The sequence below is a fragment of the Babylonia areolata genome, chromosome 19, assembly GCF_041734735.1.
Source record: "Babylonia areolata isolate BAREFJ2019XMU chromosome 19, ASM4173473v1, whole genome shotgun sequence".
NCBI classification, from domain to species: domain Eukaryota; kingdom Metazoa; phylum Mollusca; class Gastropoda; order Neogastropoda; family Buccinidae; genus Babylonia; species Babylonia areolata.
In genome coordinates, this window is record NC_134894.1 from 25,983,715 (window position 1) to 26,006,214 (window position 22,500).

Below are 22,500 nucleotides of genomic sequence, written 5' to 3' on the forward strand. Positions count from 1 at the left end.
TACCTGCTTGTCATTAACTGCGTGGAAGCCAAAAGGTCATCCTGATTTTGTGGACACAACACAGTGGAAAAACCCACAAACGTCACGGCACTGTCCAGCTTTCCTTCGCCTTATTCTTCTTCCAGTTATCATTGGTTTTATGGATGCGGCACTGTCATTCTCACAGCCCCCCATCTCAACAGAACATATCTTCTTCTTCTTCTTCTTCTTCTGCGTTCACTCGTATGCACACGAGTGGGCTTTTACGTATATGACCGTTTTTACCCTGCCATGTAGGCAGCCATACTCCGTTTTCGGGGGTGTGCATGCTGGGTATGTTCTTGTTTCCATAACCCACCGAACGCTGACATGGATTACAGGATCTTTAACGTGCGTATTTGATCTTCTGCTTGCATATACACACGAAGGGGGTTCGGGCACTAGCAGGTCTGCACATATGTTGACCTGGGAGATCGTAAAATCTCCACCCTTTACCCACCAGGCGCCGTCACCGTGATTCGAACCCGGGACCCTCAGATTAGTCCAACGCTTCAACCACTCGGCTATTGCGCCCGTCAACAGAACAGATCGATTTGTGTCCTTGTCTTGCTCTGTTGACTTGTGTGTGTGTGTGTGTGTGTGTGTGTGTGTGTGTGTGTGTGTGTGTGTGTGTGTGTGTGTGGTGTGCGAACTCAAACTCGTACTCGAACATCTGAATGTTCATCAGCCTTTGGCCAAAATACAAAGGCAGTACGTCAAGGCTTGTTGGGTTGGGGTGTGGATAAGGGGAGTCATGAACAATACGTTGGGGCTGGGATTCCCCTTGAAAGAAAACAGTCATTTGATGCTTCATTTGTCTATGCGTCCATGCTTATGCATGATTATACAGTCTTACCTGCGTTATTAGTGGTAAAACCGTTGATGTGTGGTGTATGATCATTCATGCACGATCGAATACAAGCGGGGAATGGAGTAATAATAATAATGTTTACGTTATTTTACAAAATTAATATTGCTCGGCATAATAACAGTAATGGAGAGAGAGAGACAGACAGACAGACAGACAGAGACAGAGAAGGCACAATTCCCCAGCCATCCCTGCCTGTTTTCAAGAAATCTGTGGAGGCTTAGCGGGTGGGGTTATGGATAAGGGTGGTCACTGGCAACATGTTGGGATGGGATCCTGTTTCTGTGCGTCGAAGTGACCATCAATGCAAGCGGGAAATGGATTAATAATAATTTTTACGCTATTTCACAGTACTGTTTGGTGTAAAAGCAGTGATGGATAAAGATATATAGAGAGAGAGAAAGAGACAGAGAGAGAGACACAGAGAGAGAGAGACACTGGGGAGGTACTGGGGTCTCCTTATTCGTCCTTCAGTATTCATTGGTTTTATGGATCCGGCACTGTCATCTTACAGCCCTCTCTTCAAGAACACGTGGTCCTGATTGATTTGTGTCCTTGTCTTGTTCCGGTGGCTTTACGTGTGTGTGTGTGTGTGTTTGTGTGTGTGTGTGTGTGTGTGTGTGTGTGTGTGTGTGTGTGTGTGTGTGTGTGTGTGTGTGTTTGTGTGTGTGTGTGTGTGTGTTTGTGTGTGTGTGTGTATGTATGTGTGTGTACGCGTGAGAGAGAGAGAGATAATGTGTGTGTATGTTTGTGTGTGTGTGTGTTTGTGTGTGTGTGTGTGTGTGTGTGTGTGCGTGCGTGCGTGCGTGTGTGTCTGTCTGTGTCTGTGTGTGTGTGTTTCTGTTTGTGTGTGTATGCGCGTGTGTGCACGTGTTGTGGTGTGTGTTGTGAGAGTGTGAAAGAGAGAGAGAGAATCAGACAGAGAGGAAAAGAGAGAGACATATACAGAGACAGACAGACAAATACAGATAAACAGAGAAAGACAGAGATAAGGACAAAGACAAAGGCAGAGAAAGAAACAAAGATAGAGACAGAGAGTCAGAAAGACATAGACATCAACAGAGATAGACAGACGGAGACAGAGATACAGAAAATGGCAGACAGAAACAAGAGACAGACAGAGAGAGAGGCAGAGACAGAGATACAGAACCACCAAGGACTGGTAGATTTTTTTTCATCGGAATCTGAACGACCCAAAGGGATATGAATGACCCAAAAGACTGATCGCCACCCAAGGCTTGTCACTGCTATCAACAGTCATTGAATTCACCCACTGATACCCTGCGTTATTTAACATAAGGCCATTCACTGCTATCAGCGGTCATTGAATTCACTCACTGATCACCCTGCGTCATTTAACCTAAGGCCATTCACTGCTGTCAGCAGTCACTGAGTTCACCCACTGATCACCATACGTCATTTAACTTAAGGCCATTCACTGCTCTCAGCAGTCATTGAATTCACCCACTGATCACCATGCATCATTTAACCTAAGGCCATTCACTGCTATCAGCGGTCATTGAATTCACCCTCTGATCACCATGCATCATTTAACCTAAGGCCATTCACTGCTCTCAGCAGTCATTGAATTCACCCTCTGATCACCATACGTCATTTAACCTAAGGCCATTCACTGCTATCAGCGGTCATTGAATTCACCCACTGATCACCCTGCGTCATTGAACCTAAGGCCATTCACTGCTGTCAGCAGTCATTGAATTCACTCACTGATCACCATGCGTCATTTAACCTAAGGCCATTCACTGCTGTCAGCAGTCACTGAGTTCACCCACTGATCATCCTGCGTCATTCAACCCAAGGCTAGACAATTAATTTCACTCACTGATCATCCTGTGTCATTTAACCCAAGACCAGACACAGCGTACAACAATAATTGATTTCTCACACACTACAGGCCAGGGTGTCTGGAAATTTCTGTGCAGGACCCGTCAACATTTTGATTGGTGTCCATGTACCACACAGAAGGGCCACGCATCTGCCTAATCTCCGAGCTGGATACCAAGTTTCCTAGAGAAAAAAAAGAGAGAGAGGGGCTGGGGGTGGAGAGACAGACAGACAGTCAGACATAGACAGGCAGAGATAAAGAGAGATGAAGGCAGACAAAGACAGACAGAAAGACAGATAGAAGGTGAAAAAGAGAGAAAGAGCGACAGTGACAGAGATGCAAACAGGATTCTGAGACAGAACATGACAGATACAGAAACAGACAGAGACAGGCAGGCAGAAAGACATTATATAGATATAGATGGTGACACAGAAAGAAGGAAAGAGACGGAGATAAAGCAAAGAGAGACACACAGAAATGGAGAAAGAAAGACACGGAGCCAAATCAGTTCATGTTGCCTATAGCCCCACCCACCACAAAAGGGCCATTTGTGGTCTGAAGACCAGAGAGAGAGGAGGCGGGGGTCATATGGGAAGGCAGGCATACAGATACAGACAGATAGATAGACAGAGAGACTGAACTAACAAGGACTATCATTTGTATGTGATCACCCCGAGTCATTCAGTCCAGTGCCAGACATTGCGCTCCGTAGTCACTGATTTCACCCACACTACAGACCACAGTCACTGACAGTGGCTTTTTCTTTCTGCAGGATTCGTCTTCATTTTGATTGGTGTCCATGTACCCAGCGGATTGTGCGTGTACCAATCTCCCAGCTGGGTATATTTTACATTTCTTTGGTAGGCGTATCAGATTAAAGACTGCACCTTCCTCGCCTGGCTTTTTAGGGCCAAGCTGGGCCCAGCCTACTAGCCTCTGCCGGTGGTGAAGAGGTAGAGCTGTTCAGGCACAGCAAAGAAGATTCATGGTGTCAAGAGAAAACACAGAAAAAGCACATACACAGTCACTGAGGAACAGTTGAAAAAGTGCTAATGCGGACACACAAGCATTGTTTAACAGAGACGTAATGATCACAATGCAGTAACTCGCGTCAATAGGAGTGGCGCAAAAGCGACTGACCTGTCCGAAACACGTCATCACACTGGCCTAGCGAGTACGCTTCATCGCGCACTCCAACTGTCATTCTGACGAAACAGCCTCTCAGAGGGTTTCAGAACTTGTATTATTTGACAACAACGGTAAAGTTGTCGGTATGTTTTCCTTAACCTTGCAGATGATGAATGTGATGAGATGAACACGTACTGGAAAAATTAAACATAATCAAAGGAGTAAATGATTATGATCAGAAGGCATTCACGCACGGACACACAAGTACAGGAGGAGGAGAATGACGATAACAATAGTGATAATGATAATAAAAATAAGAAGAAGAATGATAGCAGTAGTAGTAGTAGCAACAGCAGTAGTAGTAGTAGTAGTAGTAGTAAGAAGAAGAAGAAGAAGAAGAATACAGTTTCAGAATCTAAAGGCCGGATAGAGAAAAAGTAACCTGGCGTGCAGTACGCGCGCGTGACCGACCGACCGACCGACCGACCGACCGACCTAGTTCTAAGCGTGCGTAAAATTTGAATGGAAATCTGAGTGGGATGAGTCTGGAAGTTGAAGGAAAACATGATGTGAAAGTATGTCTTTGGTGCGTGACCTGTGCCGTGAGGTCCTGGACATGTAGGCCTCTGGTGTGAGGGACAGAGAGTATCCGCCCGGAAATACTGAAGCGTCGTTACTCCTTGACGTGTTTCCGGCTGGCCTTACTGGTGTGGATGGGAAGAAGTGAGAATTGGGTGACCCAAAAACTGTTGATCATCGTGCTGAATTTGCAAAGGGCGTTCTGAATACATTGGTCCAGAGAAACATTAAAATCAAACGTGTTACGCAAATTCAAGCAATCGTCATAACTTGATATGATAAATCAGTGTCGTTTTTGATTGAACCCAATCAAATGTCCTCTTTTTTAACCCTTTTTAAAAACAAAATGATCTGTTTGCATTGAAAACACGAATCACCGGCAAACAAGAACAGAGAAAGAAAGGTTTTAATACACAGATCGGGTATAAAAGGAAATTTAATTAGTTTATCTTAGCATTGAGGCTTCTGAAAGGGGCCAGAAGAGTGGGCGATAAGAAGAATCTTTCTCAAACATATCAACTACATAGAACAGACACTTTATACCAGACAGTTTATCTTCCTCTTTGAAAAGAAAGTGTTCAAAGTTTGAACTTTACAGCTGTTGTTAATGTGAGCCAAGAATAGAAACACACGTGTTTACACTCCGTTCTGCGGTAATTTGAGAACCTTCGTGACATTTCGTGTGGGCGTGTCGTCTGCAATATACTGGACACAGATTATTGATTTTTTCACCTTTACAGCCAAACTAACTTTCTCCCCCTTTTTAATTTTTCTGATATGTTTTGCCCCCCTTTATGTTTCTAACGAAGAGAGAGAGAGAAAGAGAGGCAGGGAGACAGAGACAGACACACAGAGAGAGACAGAGACAAGCTGACAGATAATAATGGAGACAATGATAAGCATACAGACAGAGACAAAAACAGATAGCTATATACACAGAGACAGAGAGAGGTGAAGAGAGAGAGAGAGACAGAGAGGCAGAGACAGACAGACAGAGAGACAGACAGAGACAGACAGAGGAGAGAGGGCAGACAAAGCCAGAAACAGATACACAGGCAGGGACAGAGAGAAGAGAAAGACACTCAGAAGAAACAACAACCACACGAAAAAGAAAAGAACAGCATCCGAAACACTAAGAGAACAATACAAAGAAGAAAAACCCGCTTACAAACAGGTTCACATAACGGCTGAGGTAAACTCAGACTGCTCCAATGGCAACGTGAATCTACCCAGAACGTCTATGAATGCCTTCAGAAAAAAACACATAATTAAAAGGGGCTAGACAAAACAAGAACACAGACAGAGACGGAGAAATATACAAAAAGAGGCACAGAGAGACACAGAGAAACCAGTGATATTGACACACAACAAGAAAAGGGAAAGAAAGTGAACATCAGCATAAAAAGGACAGCAGTGGAGACAAGACAAAAGACACCCACAGCCGTAGCAAAAGAAAACAAAACAAACACGTGTCCATTCAAGAAAACAACCAAACAAATAATGGTTGTCCCTTGGTTTCAAGGTAGACGTCAGTGTGTATTTATCAATGCACACTGGCTCTGCGGTCCAAATCGGAATTTGCAGAGTAGTGAACGCACAGGGCGCCAAAGTCTGCTATGTTGCTACAAATATATCAAAACAAAATAGATAACAAACAAAGAACCACACAAACTCTGTAGCACTCTTCAAAACAGATAGGCACAGAAAGACAGACGAACATGCAAAGAGGAAGAAATAGTGAAAAGTACAGGAGAAGAGAGAACTGTTTGGCATAGATACGATACAATATTGAAAGCACTTTTTTTCTGACAGAGGCAGAAAACCATGTTAGAAACTTGTTGGTCCATTTGCCTTTTACAAAAGAGAAACACATGAAAAAAGGGTTGATATACATATACTTCTTCCAAGCGTAGTGAGGAGAAAAAAAAACCCCACAGAAATCGCTTACCAAACAGAATAAAAGAAATGATATACATAAGAAAAATTCAAGAAGCAATACTTTAGCAGCAAAATTACTCCAAAGAGGAAGAAAAAGAAAAAGAATCCGGGCTCCAACATCCTAGCTTGAAGCCAAGCAGGAGCGAAACGTGGGGTGTGGGGTGGGAGGGTTTGATTTTACACTCCAATATACACTGTTCGGTGAGAAAATTGCATTACAACGAAGTTGAGCGAGAGAGAGAGAGGGAGAGAGAGGGGGAAGGGAGGGAGGGAGGGAGAGAGAGATACTGAGAGAGAGGCAGACATAGAGACAGATAGCAGCCAGCTAGCAGGCAGGCAGGCAGATAGAGACACAGACAGACATAGCGAGACGCACATAGAGGGAGATTGAGATTGAGATTCAGATGTTTATTCAGATAAAGGCCTTGGCCCCATACTGAAGGGGCTAATACAAAGGAACATAATACATAATTTTCTTTTACAAAGGTAACAGTTAACAGACATAAGGTCTGCAAACGAATATTAAGAGACTGCAGTGCGCAGCCTCTTGCTTGCTTCATAAATATCTAAATTAAAAAGAACTGTCTCATTTCTTGTTGACAACAACATATTCAGCCTAAAATGACATGGTTCTGCATAATACTTCGAATGAAACACATAGAGAGAGAGAGAGAGAGAGAGAGAGGGAGAGAGAGTCAGTTGAAACAGTCTTTAGGCTTTATTCTCGTCTTTTCTTTCAACAATATGTGTGGGTGGGTAAGTGTGTTGTAAATTGAATTTTAAAGAGAAAAATATCCGTAAGTTTTTTTTTCTGTTTTCATTTATTTTTTGACAAAAGAAAAAAGTATGCGTGTGCGTGTATGCTTGTGTGTGTGTGTTTGTGTGCGTGTATGTGTGTATGCGCGCGCGCGCGCGCGCGTGTATGTGTATGTGTGTGCGAGCGTGCGTGTGCTTATGTGCGTGTTTTTAAAACCTGCGTTGACGATGGCACAAAAATATGAAATGCGTCCGTGTGTGCGTGCGCATAAGTGTTCGTGGTTACTTGTGTGGGTGAAACTTCCTCTCTTTTTCTTGTTCTATTTTCCGTTCTTTCTCATTATTAATACCCTCACAGCTATATATTTCCAAGTCTCTATCTATCCATATATTCACACCTGACCTCTTTCTGTCCAGTAACACGGCGACGGCAGCAAGACAGAGGTCACTGCCAAGTCGCCACATTGCCACCCACTTGAGGAGATCACGCCCCTGTCCACTTCCTAACTCCACACTGCAGTCGAGTCACTTGGACAATGTCAGTGGTGGCCTATTGTGTGATTTGGACATACGCAAGACACCCTGCACTGAAGCCTTTACTGAGGACACAAACTGCCCAGTCGCGTGGCTGGACTGTGAAAGTAGCCTCCTCACCGGAGGGGAGACTGTTGAAACCTCGTCCTTTCCACGGGTGTCATCCTGATTCACCCATTCTTCCCGGTTCACCTGTCAACACTACATTGGTGATCACGATTCACCTCTTTCCAGTCTCTGTGAAACTGTTGACAGCTGAGGGCTCTTGACACGCCAAGTCATAACAGGATTAGAAATTCAGGGAATGTCATCACGAGGTCACCAATGGACGCCTCCTTAAAAAGAGCAGTGTCTTTTTGATGTTGCGGTAATGGGTAAAAATAGAAATAGTGAGTATACTGCTATATCTTTTCTTTTCTTTTTCTTTTTTTTTTCTCATAGTTTGAGACTACGTGGTACAGCTGTGTCATATGTGTCCATTCACATCTTCCGACAACAGCAAGGCCCGAGAAATACAGATACCCCCGGTGTCCTTTGAATAACTCTCTTACAATACAATGCAATGCAATAACGCTTACCTTTTTACCGTGGTAACTGATCTATAGGAGATACTTTATGATGTATGTCCATGTCTAGTTCCATGCACAGCCAAAAAAACTGTGGACAAGTGCAGATCGGTCAGCATTTCGTGTTGTTAAAAGAGAGAGAGGGGTGGAAACGGAAGGGAGAAGATGAGAGAGATTGTGAAAGGGAGTGAAAGAGACAGAGACATACATACATACATACAGAGGGACACACACACACACAAAAAAAAAAGAACAAAAAAGAGACAGAGACGGTGACAGATATACAAAAAGAGACACAGAGAAACCAGTGATACTGACTCTTTCTCCCAGTATAGTGGTCGGTAACTAACTAGCGAAACGTCATCTTCGACAGTAGCAAGCAATGTTTTGCAAGTTATCCCAGGCAAAATACTCTTGCAAAATGTCAAATCAATGAAGAGGACATATGGTTGTCACAATAGTGATAATAAAGGAGCCCACCTGTCAATATGAACACCGCGGAAAAAAAGACATTGATTAACTGTCTGTTCTTGACATCTTCTGTCTATCATGACCTCACATTGGGTCCATAGTCTTATGTATGGCACCTTTGTGCGTCAAAGGCATATTTTCTGCTCTTGGAGTGAAACAAAAATTGTAATCCATATGTAGCCATGTACCCGAGTGTTATTATTTTTGAAGGGGACGGTACAAAAGAATTACTGATGATTTACTGAGTTAAAGGATAGAAAAGATGCACGCACTGGCCCAGCGATATATAGATGGCCAGTCACAAACAGGTTTTTCTATTGTTCAATTTAAAATATTTATAAGAAAAGAAGAAGAGAAGAAGAATAAAGAGAAGACAGTGCAAGCATATGGCGATGACGCTGGCCGTTGCAGCAACACACACTCTGTGTACGACACAGCAAGAGAGAGAGAGAGAGAGGTAGAGAGCAGGCTCTAGCCAGTGACTGGCCAGGTGGAAAGTGACCAGTCATTACCTGCTGTGGCTATTTATGCAAGTTAAGCGAACTGCAATGACGCCCGCGTGGCCCGTGAAACAAAAGGGCCCGAATCAGGCTAAATTTGATTAGAATTGTGTTTGTTACAAAATGTTCAGTGATAGACTTCTAAATGATTCCTGAGCCGATTTACGTCGGATTGTTCGCAAAAGAAACAGCCCAACACCTGCTTTCTAATGAGTATAAAATGAAGTGTTGATAAATTAATATGAATTTATAATCTTAATTTAAGTCACCTGAAAAGAGTCAGCTTTAACAAGTCCATCGCTGAAAATTACAAGCTGCGTGAAATCAGTTTAACAAAGTCAAACACAAATGGTATAGATTTAAAGATGGAATTGCGACGACTCTGCCAGTTTATAATACTCGTAGTTTACTGATCCAACAAAAGAGATATTTAATTAAATACGATGTGTCAGAAACACAGTTTTCACCTCAGCCAAAGCCGTGAAGCAACGCTAGGTGTGGAGTGGTTGTCGTTAAGTGTCGACAATGAAAATCGGCTTTGTATCTTCTAAATACCTGATCTGTTCACTATGTGTGACGAAAAGATAAAATGACGTAAGCTTAGCGTCAGTCGAAATCTTTAGACTGACGAACGATTAAATTGAAATTGAAGTATGCTTCTAACTAATTAAAGTGTGCGTGTAAGCACAACAAATATAATATTTAGCGAACGATACAGAAACTTGATTTAACAGATGTTTACGAGCAGTTGTTTAAAAGAGGATTTGCATTCAAATTTGGAATGGCGTCACGCATTCTGCGCGGGTTGCAGACTGGCAGGTTAGTTTCGAAAAGGGAGTCTACTTTTCAGCTTGTGCGTGAAGCAGTTTTTGAAGCCAGCTGAGCGCTTGGCTACACATTTGCACCGAATCGTTCTGTCTGTCTTGAGCTGTGTTTCAATCCCCACCACCCCCCAACCCCCACCTCCATCTCTCTCTCTCTCTCTCTCTCTCTCTCTCTCTGCGTGTGTGTGTGTGTGTGTGTGTGTGTGTGTGTGTGTGTGTGTGTGTGTGTGTGTGTGTGTGTGTGTGTGTCCAGGGGATATCACTGTGTGAAAATTAAACTATAACATCAAGCTGCTCCAAAGGTCAGCAGCAAGAATTAATGATTTATATTATTATCATCATCATCATCATTATTATCATTATTATTATCATTGTTGTTGTTGTTGTTGCTGCTGCTGCTGCTTCTATTGCTGTTGTTGATGCTTTACTATTACCTTTACAAAAAGCGATTGCCCGATATGCGCAGCTAAATGAATTTCATGGTTCTAGCTTTAAAAAACATTAAAACATTACGGAAATCGGAACACGACGGCAGAATGATACTGCTATCAAATATGATTAAATATTCGTTACTCAAATGTGAACTAGCAGATAAATAACTAAATAAAAAATAAATGATAAATAAATAAATATATAAGAAAAAGTAATATATAAAACACAAACTATTAATGTAGTTATTTTAAATGGATTGAATTGATATGATAAAATAAAATGGTTAAATATTTCTTCTCATCAAGACACCGAAATCGAGGTCCCTGTATTCTGGAATTAAATTGCATCGATGCAATCTTGGGCAGGAGAGATTGAAAAAAAAAAGATATGATGATTTAAATGAATGAATGACTAAATAGATGGATGAATGAATAAATAAATAAATAAATAAAAAATAAATAAACCAGAAAATTTTAAATTTCAGATTAACTCCGGCTGCAGCAGTATGTTGTCAGACAAACGAACTTTTTTTTCTTTCATTTCTCTTCTTCTTTTTTTCTTTCTTTCTTTTTTCCTTCTTTTTTTTCAATTCCATAGCATCATCAACTTCCTTGCCTTCTTCGGTGGTAATGGGGGGTGGATGAGCATTACTGAAAGTGCATCATCAGACGTGAGCACGACAATCTGGAGATTTTTGTTTTTAAAGGAGGGGGCACGGGGGCAGTCTGCTTGCTTATGACTGCACTTTTCCGCACATGGGTTTACGTACCTGCAAATGTCTGTACTTTTCCATGAGCCCTTTGGTGGCTGAGGTGTAGCAGCTCGCATAGAAAGAGTAGCCACTGGGCTTGCTGTAGTCTCCGGGTTCTCTCCCCTGCCAGATGCCATCAGGACCGCAGTGACGGTATGCATATTCTGCACAAAACAACGTGTGATAATCTGATTTGATGGCAGGTGAAACATGCGGTTGTTTGATTGATTTTGACCGAATTACTGACACAATAGACTTACTCGTTAACACATGTGGACATTAGAAATATCAAGCACAGATGCACACATGCCCACAATGACCGAAAAAAAATCTGAAAAAGAAAGCTCAACTCCAAGTTCTTATACATACACTCACGTTTTCGCATAAATGCTCAATCATATACGTACATGCAGATATTTACACTTCCATTGCGCAGGCCATACAGTGATGTAATGCAGTATTATGTCATATTGCGCTGCACTGTACCGTAACGAAATGCAAGATGCAACACGGCGCAACACAATACAACATGGCACATGATAGGACTGGACAATAACCTGTGGCAACAAAAGTAATGTCCTCTGGCAAAATCCTATACAAGAAATCCACTCTGGTAGGTACACAAATGTCTGTGCATGCACTCAAGGCCTGACTAGCGCGTTCAGTTCTGGTGCTGTCAGGCATCTGCGTGGTAGATTTGGTGTAGCGTGTATGGATTAGTTCGAAAGCAGTGACGCCTCAATGAGAAACTGAAACTAATACACTAACATTTTAGCCATTTCTGCAAAACACTTTTGTGAACACTTCTCGTTAGAAACGTGTGTGATATCATAGACAGCGGTGACATCGGGAGTTCACGTCAGAGCAATCGTAGCAACGTTAAGTTTCCTTACCATTGCATTGAAACACAAATGTAGTTCATATCAGAGCGATCTTAGCAACGTTAAGTTTCCTTACCGTGACATTGAAACACAAATATAGTTAATATCAGAGCGATCTTAGCAAGGTTAAGTTTCCTTACCATGACATTGAAACACAAATGTAGTTCATATCAGAGCGATCTTAGCAACATTGAGTTTCCTTACCATGACATTGAAACACAAATGTAGTTCATATCAGAGCGATCTTAGCAACTTTAAGTTTCCTTACCATGACATTGAAACACAAGAGGAGGAAGGTGGCAGAATGGTTAAGACGCTCAGCTGCCAATACAGAGAGTCCGTGAGGGTGTGGGTTCGAATCCCGCTCTCGCCCTTTCTCCTAAGTTTGACTGGAAAATCAAACTGAGCGTCTAGTCTTTCGGATGAGACGATAAACCGAGGTCCCGTGTGCAGCACGCACTTGGCGCACTGAAAAAGAACCCATGGCAACGAGAATGTTGTCCTCTGGCGAAATTACGTAAAATGAAATCCACTTTCATAGGTACACAAATATGTAAGCATGCACTCAAGGCCTGACTAAGCGCGTTGGGTTATGCTGCTGGTCAGGCATCTGCTCAACAGATGTGGTGTAGCGTGTATGGATTTGTCCGAACGCAGTGACGCCTCCTTGAGAAAGTGAAACTGAAACTGAAACACAAATGAATAACCGTGGCGTATGGAGCTCGGGTAAACTTTGTTTATGGTGACTTTGTTGCCAAATGGTTTCTATATTAAGCACTGTTTATGATACAAATTAGTCAGTAATTAGTCTTCTACACATTCTGCAAATATGATATTGATATTTAACTGTGATTATTCTCTATCTTGTATCTCACTGCTTGGCTGTGCCTTATGACTGCGTGACAAGCAACTGTGATCTACCACGCTTTCAGAATTGTTTACCACGTTTACATGTATACCCATGTATTCCAATCTTTATTTGAGTTTCATTTACCAGCATCCTGTCCTTGATATCACTTTTGTCTTTGTCGTTTTGTGTGTCTTTCTTTCTTTCTCGTTTTCTATACTAGTAAGTATGCAAGCATGCATGCATGCGTGTATGTATTTATGTATGTATGTATGTTATAATGTAAAATATGTATGTATGTATGTATAGCGTATATGGATTTGACCGAACGCAGTGACGCCTCCTTGAGCTACTGATACTGATGCATGTATGCATGCAATAATGTACAATATGTATGTATGTATATTAAAATGTAAAATATAAAACAATTTGTGTTTTTAATTGTTTGTTTAGCATTTTTCCTTACTTATTTCATAAACTTAGGGACATCCTCAAAGCTAAGCACCCTTAGCGCTGTGAAGATCCCTCATACAACCCAGTCCAAGGACCATAGCGCTTTGAACCTAACAACCTGCCGGCCCACAATGTGTATTCTCTGTCCTCGACCTTTCAGTTTCACTACCAAACGTATCGACCAGTATCGACACACCTTCATTTGTGTGGTGTACACTGTCTCATTAGCATCGTCTACCTCGTCTCTCGTTTTCTGCTCTCTGCAAATTACAAACCGCAGTTTGGTGTGCTTTTTGTTTTGTTTGTTTTTTCATCATACTAACCCACACATTTTTTTTTTTTTACTTTTCTGTTTTTAAGCTGCTGTGCGGAAAATACGATACTGTCTTTAAAAAAAAAATCAGTGTATGTGTGTATGTATGTACTTTTGTCTATGTCTGATCTATATGTATTTTTGTGGATGTGTTCCTGTATGTATGTATGTATGCATGTTTCTCTATTTATCTGTCTGTCTGTCTATCTATCTATCTGTCTATCTATCTATATATCTACTATCTATTCTTTGAGTTTTCTTTGCCTTATCATTCTTTCACTCTGTATCGTCTGTGAAGGTCCAAAAACGAACCTGATTTATCTTCCATAGGGACGAAATTTTTCAATCAATATTGTATAGCCACTGTAGACAAGGCTATGATGTAATTGGTTTTTTTTCTGATTTAAAAGGGAAAATATAGGGTAATTCTTGGTAAACATTTCTGTTCAAATAGTCTCTCAAACCTCAGCTCTTAAGTTTTGCCTACCATTAACAACTCACTATAATGTGCTTCTTGAACTTCTGCACTGTGCGATGTGTGTGTGTGTGTGTGTGTGTGTGTGTGTGTGTGTGTGTGTGTGTGTGTGTGTGTGTGTGTGTGTGTGTGTGTGTGTGTGTGTGTGTGTGTGTGTGTGTGTGTGTGTGTGTACGCTTGCGGGTGTATGGTATGCCGTACATAATGATGAATGAATAAGCATGCATTATCTTTATTGTGAGTACCACGAGTTCGATATCGAGTAGGTGCGAATGTCAGTCTGCAGTATTATTCTTACTCTCATTATTATTATTATCATTATCATCATTATTATCATCATCATCATCATCATCATCATCATCAAACATCCGTATTACAACAATCAATCCCACACAAGATAGAAAGAAAGAAAGAAAGAAAAAGAAGAAAGAAAGGAAGTAAAGAAAGAAATACATTATTCAAATTGAAAGAAAGGCTGCTGAGCGCTCTTAACATACAGTTGTTTCTTCCTTTTTCTTCTTCTTCTTCTTCTTTTTTTTCCGAATTCTCCTATTTGGCTAGACGTATAAACAAGGAAGAAAAAATCTTGCCGAATGCGATAAGAAAACCCGCCTGTGCCCTGTGCAATCGATATTTTGCCAGTCTTTCTTCTTTCTTCCTTTCTGTCTTCCTTCATTTCTGTCTTTCTTTTCCCCCCTTCTTTCTTTCTTTATGTTTGCGTGGGAAGCTTGTTGCTTTCTCATTGATTTTGCTATCGCTCAGCCGAAAAAAAAATGTCTTCTAGAAGGTTGTTGTAGTTGTAGGAGGAGGAGGAGGAGTAGCAACAGTAGTATACTTGATTCAGCCACAGGATAAAAAAAAAAGCTTCCTGATTTTATTCCGCACAGGTTCCGGTGTACCTGCTGACTACTCGTTCCCCCAATAGGTTCTTCTTTCTTTTTTACCCCGGGATCAAATCTGGCCTAGGGGGTAAATTTCAACTCGTCAGAACTGATCCCTCCAACTCGCCCCGCTCCCCTCTCGTTCAATTTTACCCCCCTCCCTTTGGACATGGGGTTATTCAAAAGATACTACTTTTAATTCAAGTGACAATGATTTGGGGTTTTTTCTTCTTCTTCGTTCGTGGGCTGCAACTCTCACGTTCACCCGTATGTACACGAGTGGAATTTTACGTGTATGACCGTTTTTCCCCCGCCATGTAGGCAGCCATACTCCGCTTTCAGGTGTTGATTTCAGTTTCAATTTCCCTTCTGGGAAAGCCGTTGTATGATATCATACAAGTATATGGCAGTATCTATGGTATATGATATTTGTAAAAGTAATATGGTAAACTATATGGTATCTGTTTACAACCTGTGTTGTTTCCTGGACGCCATGGATATATATTACCTAAAATGAATAAGATTCAACCATTGGTAATAAGAAATGGGCTTGCATGACTTCCAAATCAGCAAGCCTATAAAGAGAGAGAGAGAGAGAGAGAGAGAGAGAGAGAGAGAGAGAGAGAGAGAGAGAATCGCCAAATTGCAGACAGTGCACTTTGAGCCGAAATACAAAAAACAGCATACAAGAAACAAGACTGAATATCATCTTTGAAAAGATATTTTGTTCACACATTTGCTGATAAAAAGGACAACGGTATAAATAAATACCTCTGCATGCACTGATCTCGGCAAGGCGTATGAATAACAGACACATCAACAAACTGAAAATAGAAACTTTTGAGCTGAGAGCCATACTCAGCAACTGATTTTTTTTCTGTGTGGTCTATGTTTTGTACATAACCTACGTATTTCGACTTGTGGATATTCTCCGCATGATGACAGGTTAAAGATGTAATTCCGTGTGATAATGACAGACTGTAATTCCGTGTGATGACAGACTTCCATGCAGACGTTTCTAATTTCGTCTTCTGTGAACGGATACTTTTCTCTAAGTAGGCCACATCAATCATACACAACTAGTTCTTTTTTTTTTCTTCTTTTGCATGTTCTGTAGATGCGTGTATGTGCTTTGTATCATGTGGTTATCTTCTTGCTTTTATCGATTTTTATGCCGACAAAAAATGTCAAAACAAGCGGAAACAGCGAGAGTGATGGAGAGGTGTGAGTAATAAAGCCATGAAGGACGAGCATAGCTTTTGTTTTTTTCCGACGGAACAGCATAGATAACGTTGTGCTGAGTTTGTTGAATGAAAGCTTAACGTTTTATACCGGATATTCCCAATGATGATAAGGAGGAAGAGGAGGTGACGGAGGAAGAAGAAGATGATGATGGTGATGATGATGGTGGTGGTGGTGATGATGATGGTGAAGAGCTAAAGCAGCAACAACAGCAGCTACCCGAGAAGAGGTAGAATGCCAACAGAAGCAACAATGACAACAACAATAACAAAGCAACAATAACAACAACGACGATGGTGATGATAGTGATGAGGGGGGAAGGAGGAGACGGTGGAAGAGGACGAGGATGAAGAAGAAGAGCAAGAAAAACAAGATGGTGATGATCATGAGGAGGAGGAGGAGGAGGAGGATTTTAAAAAAAAAGGTAAACGGGGGCTAGGAAGAGAAGGAGGCGGAGGAGGAGAAAGAGCAGCTGTTTTTGGACAAGACGGAGTTGGCGAAGAAGAGAGGATAAAGGGAGTTGAGTTTGAAGAAAACGAGGAGGGTATGCTGAATATAAACAGACAGATGTGTACTCACACACACACACACACACACACACACACACACACACACAGTGATACATACTGCTGGTGTCCAGTCCATGCAGTGCCGGGCAGGGCAGCCAGATGGTCTGGTTGGGGAGTGTAGCCGGCCAACATAACACCGTGTCCCACGTGGCGTTACAATACACCTCTGAAACAGTCAACCAACCAATCAATCTAACATATCAATCACACATACATTCATTAAGTCTGAACGAATGTTTTATTGACCATCCCAACCATCTGAAAAGAGAACAGCAACAACTACAGCAATAACAACAACAACATAATACTAATGCCGTCGAAAATTACGAAACATGGGGAAGTAAAAATAAAATAAAATGAAATGAAACAAAATGAAATAAATGAAATATAAAACAAACAATACAACAACACCTATCATCCACTGTTTCTATTTACACACACACACACACACACACACACACACACACACACACACACACACACGCACGCACACACACACACACACACACACGCACGCACGCACACACACACACACACACACAGAGCAACAAACACAATAAACATACAGATAGAGCCAACCAGAGTGCTAAAAGTACTCGTACATACAGTACACAGTCAGACAACAGAGAGCAAAGACAGGGGACTCCAGAACCAAAAATCCCCATGCTCCACAACACGTCAAAAGCACACACAAAAATCTCCAGAGGTGCTTGTCCTCCGACAGTCAGTTCAGCATGGCTGTTAGCGCTGTTCTCGTGTCCTCTCAACACCCTGCCGTGACTTAACGAGATCTCAGGAAACCCTGCAGTCAACGTGAAAACACGCCAAGTCAGCAGGTCTGATAGGAATTTGTCTTGTCAGGGGAAAGGGGGGTTGGGGGATGGGGGTGGGGGTGGTAACCCTTAGCTTGCACGGATGGTGTTGAACTATTTTGTTTTCATTTTCATCGGTGTTTTCTTATTGCTGTTGTTGTTGTTGTTGTTGTTGTTGTTAGTTTTTGGTGGATTGAATGGTTGTGTGGAGAAAGAAAACGAGTTGTTGTGTTTTTTTTAATGACCAAAACCACTTTTTTACAAGTAAAAGATAGGCCATTAAGGAGACAGTGTGTTAGAATAACAGAAACCGGTGAATGTACGGACCGCGTTATCCGGGCTGGTATTGTCAGAAATGGATCATTCGCAAAACAACTGAAAAAAAGAACTGATTTTTTAAAAACGAGAACAGCAATGTGTCTTTGCGCATGTGTATCTGTTTTTGTTTTAGGTTTTTTGGTTGTTTTGTTGTTGTTGTTGTTTTGTTTTGTTTTGTCTAGCTGTCTCTTTCGTTCTTTCTCTCTCTTTGGAGTTATTTTTGGGAGGAATAACTTACGATCACCTTGTCACATCCTCCCTCCTCTTCCTCCCTCCTCTCCCTCTCTCTCTCTCCCTCTCCTTTTCTCCAAGAAGCCCTCAAAGTGGGCAAACACACACATCCAGAGTTTAAGACCTACTTTCCCTTCTTGGGAATAAAGACACAGACAGATTATGTTTACTCTATTGACCTGGGTAATTGTCTTCCGCTTCGTTGTCTGATGGGCTCAAAAGAGACAGAGACACAGAGAGAGGGGGGAGGAAGAAAGAGAGAGAAATGCGCTCAAGAGAGACAGAGACAGAGGGGGAGAAAGAGAGAGATAGATACAGAGAGAGGGAAGAGAGAGATGCGCTCAAGAGAGACACAGAGAGAGGGGGAGAAAGAAAGAGAAAGACAGAGAGACAGAGACAAAGAGAGAGGGGAGAGAGAGGGGGGGAGAGAGAGATGCCCTCAAGGGAGACATAGACAGAGAGAGAGGGGGACAAAGAGAGAGAGAGACATGAGCTCAAGAGAGACAGAGGGAGAGAGAGGGGAGAAAGGAGAGAGAGATGCACCCAAGAGAGACAGAGGGAGAGAGAGGGGGAGAAAGAGAGAGAGAGATGCGCTCAAGAGAGACAGAGGGAGAGAGAGACAGAGAGAGATAAACAGTGACAGAGAGGGGAGGGAGGGAGAGACAGAGAGAGACAGAGACATGGTCAGCGACAGACATAGAGGCAGAGATAAGCAAAAAATACGGACACTCCCCCCCTACCCCCCCCCCCCACACCCCCCCCCCCCCCACACACACACACACACAGAGGGGAGGGGGGAGAGGGAATGATGAGGTAGGGAAGTGATCTTGTTCTTGATGGGCTGGTTGACCTAACGTGTACGTAATTGTCCATGATGAAGACAAGCTAGTGAGACAGAATGACGCCCCCTTCTTTTCATCTTGTTCGTTCAAAAATCAACTTCCTTCTTCTTCTTCTTCTTCTTCTTCTTCTTCTTCGTCGTCGTCGTCGTCGTCGTCGTCGTCGTGCTTCTTTTTTTCGTCTTTGCATCTCATGTACAGATCACTCTATCAAAGTCCAAAATATTTTCACACTTATGATTTAAAAAAAACCTGAATTCTAGATTTCTTTCGTCTCCTTTGTTTAATACTCTTTATTGCAGGCCTATTTTGATGTATATGCAGCTGGATTTGTCTGAAGCAAAACTGGCTAGGGTTTGTTGCCTGCCTTTGTCCATTTCAAGGATCAAAAGTTACCGTGCCTGATTCTTGTTGACCAGTTATCCCCCCCTGTCTTCGTTATACGTTCACTTCGCGTCCTTTTGCCGTTGCTTTTCAATTTTCCAAACCATCTGACAATGTTCGTTGTATTCTCATACCTCACAGATTTGTTGGTTACCTTTATTGCATAAAACTGTGTCATTAATCGGATGTTATAAAACAATCAGTGTCCACTGAATTGTGATTGTGCCTTATCTCCTTGTCCAAACATCCAATTCCATCCTGCACACACACACACACACACACTCGCGCGCGCACCCCCCCCCCCCCCCACACACACACACACACACAAGTTTCAAGTTTTCAAGTTTTAATTATCCTTTCACTCCTATTGGAGTATGGAGGATTACTGCAAAATAATCTTTTCGTGCCCAAAACAAACATTTCCAAATACACAACAATGTCACTTAAAAGTTGAGAAAATACAAATGTCTTTTAACTCCAAAAGTATAACGAGGCAACATTTGCAAATCTAATCATCTTACTTACACACACACACACACACACACACACACACACACACACTCGCGCGCGCGCACGCACGCACACACACACACACACACACACACACACACACACACACACACACACACACACACACACACACAAGGCAACCTACAGACTGTCAACCCGGAAGACAAAAACCACTCTGCAACTGCCAAACAACAAACACGACGCCCTACTGCCCTCCATCCTCAATTCGATGACCGAAAATATCCATCCTTTTTTTTCAAATGCATTTTATTTTTTATGTCTTTTGATAACACAGGAACACTGATTCCACTTTCACTGTAATCGTAGGATTCTAGTTGAATGTCTTGGCTTTGTACTGCATTGCATTGCATTCCGTTGTACTGAAGTGTATCGCCAAGCATTGTGTTGTATCGTATTGCGTTGCATTAGGCAACTTTCATCACGTTAGATTCTTCTCTGTGTGAACTTTGGGCTGCTCTTCACAGGGAGAGCGCGTCGCTACAAAGCAGCGCCACTCCACACCCTTCCCCTAACACCTATACATCCCCCACCCCTCCCCCCTCCCCCTCCACACACACACACACACACACACACACACACACACACACATATATATATATATATATATATGTGTGTGTGTGTGTGTGTGTGTGTGTGTGTGTGTGTGTTATCCTGTCTGCAAGAATTTTTTTTTTTTACTATAAGATTTTTTTCGACTTTTTTTTTTGGGGGGGGGGGGCCATTGGGGGGGCATGGGGGGGGGGCAGGTATAAACATGCTATTGCCGTGAGTTCTTTTCCCTGTGGTACGTGCAAACATCACACGAGGGGCTTGGTTTATCGTCTCATCCGAATGGCTAGCGCCTAGATCACCACTCAAGATCTCATTGAGAGGATGGTGAAGGGGGTGGGGCTAGGGGGGGGTGGGGGGGGGGTGTTGAGGGGCAGGTAACAATCCTGGTCAGTGTATGACGACTGGAACCTGTGGACACTGGCTTCCTAGCCAGGTGCATGACCTCTGGACCACCGCTACCCCACCAAGACCTGCCGGCCTGAATTCCATGACCACGTAGATTCCCTTTTCTTCCTGTCTTTTTCTTTTTCTCTCGACAGAACGGGGACATGGAGTTCAAATTCCCTGTAATTGAATGGAGGTAGACAGCGCTCTGTTGACCCTGTTCCTTCATCCCTACTTTCTGTCCACAATCTGATTGCTCAGTCGGCACAGGTGGGGGTTTTTTTGTTTTGTTTTTTGTTTTTTTCTTTTTTTCTTTTCTTTTTTAATGTCCAAGTTGTACAAATAAGATGCAGGCTCGATCACAGTGCATTGAGTGCAGATCCGTGTGTGTGTGTGTGTGTGTGTGTGTGTGTGTGTGTGTGTGTGTGTGTGTGAAATAAAGAGAGAGAGAGAGAATGCAATTGTGTGTGTGTGTGTGTGTGTGTGTGTGTGTGTTGCGCTTTTCCTTACGTTCGTTTTAGTTTTATGTCATATCAGACGTGTTACAAAATGTATTTTCAACAATACAAAAATTGCAATGGTGAATTGTTTGCTAGAAACCATTATGTTTACACCTGCAAATTCAATTGTTGTAATCGAGTATATCGGCGACGAGGACAAACCCGCCGCCAAATGGGATTTTGACGTCATTCCCCACGGGGGAAAAAATGACTGAACGCTTGAGGGATTTGATGAGAAACACTTGTCGACTTTGTTTTTGATTACTGTTTGATATTCATGCTGTCATAGTTGTTAAGGGGAACAAGAATCACGTGGACAGTCGTTGTGCTATCTGTTACGAATTGTTATATTTCTTTTGTAATCTGTTATAAACGAGAGCTAAATTTAATTTATCCTCCGCCTTGCTGGAAAAATAACGTATAATAAGCAGAATGAGATTGATGACGTTGATGACACGTGACGAGGAGAAAAAAAGGAGAGAAAACAAAGAAAGAGAACGAAAGAAAATACACTAGTGAGAGAAGGAGAGGAAGAAGAAGAACAACAACAACAACAATGGATGAATGAATGAATCAATCAATCATTCAATGATTCGTTCAGTCAATCTGTATTTGATTGAGTCTTTATTCTCCAACGGTGTAGATATCAGTACATTGACCGACTTAATATCTGCCGTTGTTTCAAGAGACACACAAGTCATATATATATATATATATATATATATGTGTGTGTGTGTGTGTGTGTGTGTGTGTGTGTAATCAATACACGTACCAGAAAAACGCTTAGTAAACCTGATGGAAGCAATATCGCTCATCTGTTCACAAAGTGAGGGCGAATAACACGCCACACGTGAAATTTTTCCACTCACATAACACTTCACAGCAGGGAGGAGCAGGGGGGAGTGAAGAAGGAGAAGCGGACAGTTATAAAGAGAAATGGGCAAGCAGAGTTTAAATGCCAAGAGGGAGGAAGAGGAGAAAGCAATTATCATTCATTCATTTCTGCTGTTTACTATCGCCCTCACGTCACACCAAACCAACACCTTCATCATCATCACACAACGCAACAGCGACAAC

General features: G+C 42.2%; 1 protein-coding gene across 4 annotated transcripts in view; it reads right to left on the minus strand.

Moving 5' to 3' along the window:
* The window catches only part of LOC143294251 (PDF receptor-like), a 261,783-nt gene that overhangs the window by 72,293 nt on the left and 166,990 nt on the right, over positions 1-22,500 (minus strand). For all 4 annotated transcript variants that reach the window (XM_076605686.1, XM_076605688.1, XM_076605685.1 and 1 more), the window contains exons 4-5: positions 16,931-17,038; positions 11,230-11,375 (exon numbers count right to left, since the gene is read on the minus strand). In XM_076605686.1, the coding sequence (XP_076461801.1) occupies positions 11,230-11,375; positions 16,931-17,038 (254 nt within the window). The remainder of the gene's footprint in view (positions 1-11,229; positions 11,376-16,930; positions 17,039-22,500) is intronic.